Source organism: Lolium rigidum, chromosome 1 (genome assembly GCF_022539505.1).
Source record: "Lolium rigidum isolate FL_2022 chromosome 1, APGP_CSIRO_Lrig_0.1, whole genome shotgun sequence".
Lineage (NCBI taxonomy): Eukaryota > Viridiplantae > Streptophyta > Magnoliopsida > Poales > Poaceae > Lolium > Lolium rigidum.
In genome coordinates this window covers 260415306-260416779 of record NC_061508.1, presented here as the reverse complement: position 1 = coordinate 260416779, position 1474 = coordinate 260415306, and the positions used below count along the sequence as shown (strand labels likewise).

Below are 1474 nucleotides of genomic sequence, written 5' to 3'. Positions count from 1 at the left end.
TAACTAGTTCTGGCCTATCCGAAATAGTCGGCATGGATAGACGGACATGTTGCTCACGCTCCAGCGACGCGACCTAAACGAACCGACTCGCGTGAACTGAACTATTCATTCACTAAATTTCAGACACAAATGTGTCGTGCTAGACAACACGCGCATTCTCCAGTGTTCACCAAATTTGGGGTGCAGATGAGGGGCGAGCCCACATGCCCGGAGATCTCGTCAGTGAGTGTCCCACCAGACAAGCCTTTGGCGAGCGAGCGACCGACCAAAAGGCAAAGCGGATGAAGCAGCAGCAAAAGGCATGGCGTGTGGGGGTGTCTGCCGTTTAGGGGCCACGCACCAAACCCCACACACACACCGCACAATACCAATTCCCGACCCCTCCTCCATGTGCACGCACCATGCTGCATGCTTTCTCACTTTACCCACGGCCCGCACACCACGCACCAACCCAAGGCCTTCCCTTCTTCTTTCCGTGGTCTCACCGTTATATAACGCCCCGCGCCCCCGCTCCTGCCACCTCTTAGCAAAAGCAACATCGCAGCAAAGCTTACTCTACTCTACTCCAGCGCAAGACCCTCGGTCGGCGAGCGAGCGCCATGGGCAACTGCCTCAACGCGGCCTCCAAGCAGCAGGACCCGCGGCGGCGGCGCGGCGAGAGGGTCGTGCCGGAGGAGAGGGATCAGGAAAGCATAGCCGACGTCCTGCTGCAGGAGCAGGAAGAAGACGAGCAAGTGCCGGCGACGCAGTCGGCGGCGGGGATGAAGGTGAAGGTGGTGCTCACGCGGGCGGAGCTGGAGTGGCTCATGGCGCAGCTCAAGAGCGGCGACCAGCGCCTCGAGGACGTGCTGCGCCAGGTCAGCACCGCCCGCACAGGCGCCACCGCCGACAGCAAGCCGACGCCGCGCGCCGACGGGTGGCGCCCGAGGCTCGAGCGCATCCTCGAGTGCCCCGAGCCCGCCGTCGACGCCACCTAGCCAGCGGCCGTTCCGTACGTTCACTCCGGCTAACTACCCAAATCAATCAGAGCCAGATCTCGTCCCTGGGCCGCGCGCGTCTAGCTTTTTCGTGCTTAGATCCGTCCTTGTGGTGCATGGTGTGATCGATGGTCGATCCATGGAGATGCTTCTCGTGTTTTTTGTTTTGCTCTCACCAAAGGATCCAGTATGTCGAGTGGCCTGGTTTATGTAGGATGTACACCGACCATGCTGTTTTGTAGTAGCTAGCCTGTTATTTAGAGTATCTCTTACTGCTGTTGTGCTCTGCTCCTCCTCGCTTCCGTTTTCCCTCTGATCTGGTGGTTTGTAAATAGTGTCGTCTCATCAAATGGCAATGTACCGCGGCCGTGCTTCAGTTTTGCATCGGAGGTGTGACAGTTTTAGGCTTTTAGCTCACTTTAGTGGTGCAATAAACATATCAACTTTCTTAATACCAACTATAGTTTATGAAGATTTCAATGTCATGTGTTTTACAT

The 1474-nt window shown here is 56.9% G+C and overlaps 1 protein-coding gene across 1 annotated transcript; it reads left to right on the top strand.

Annotated features, from left to right (window-relative positions):
• The first annotated feature begins 599 nt into the window (after nucleotides 1-599).
• LOC124683583 lies at nucleotides 600-977 on the top strand. The gene has a single exon (XM_047218072.1). The coding sequence runs from the start codon at nucleotides 600-602 to the stop codon at nucleotides 975-977; it is 378 nt and encodes a 125-aa protein (XP_047074028.1).
• The last annotated feature ends 497 nt before the right edge of the window (nucleotides 978-1474 follow it).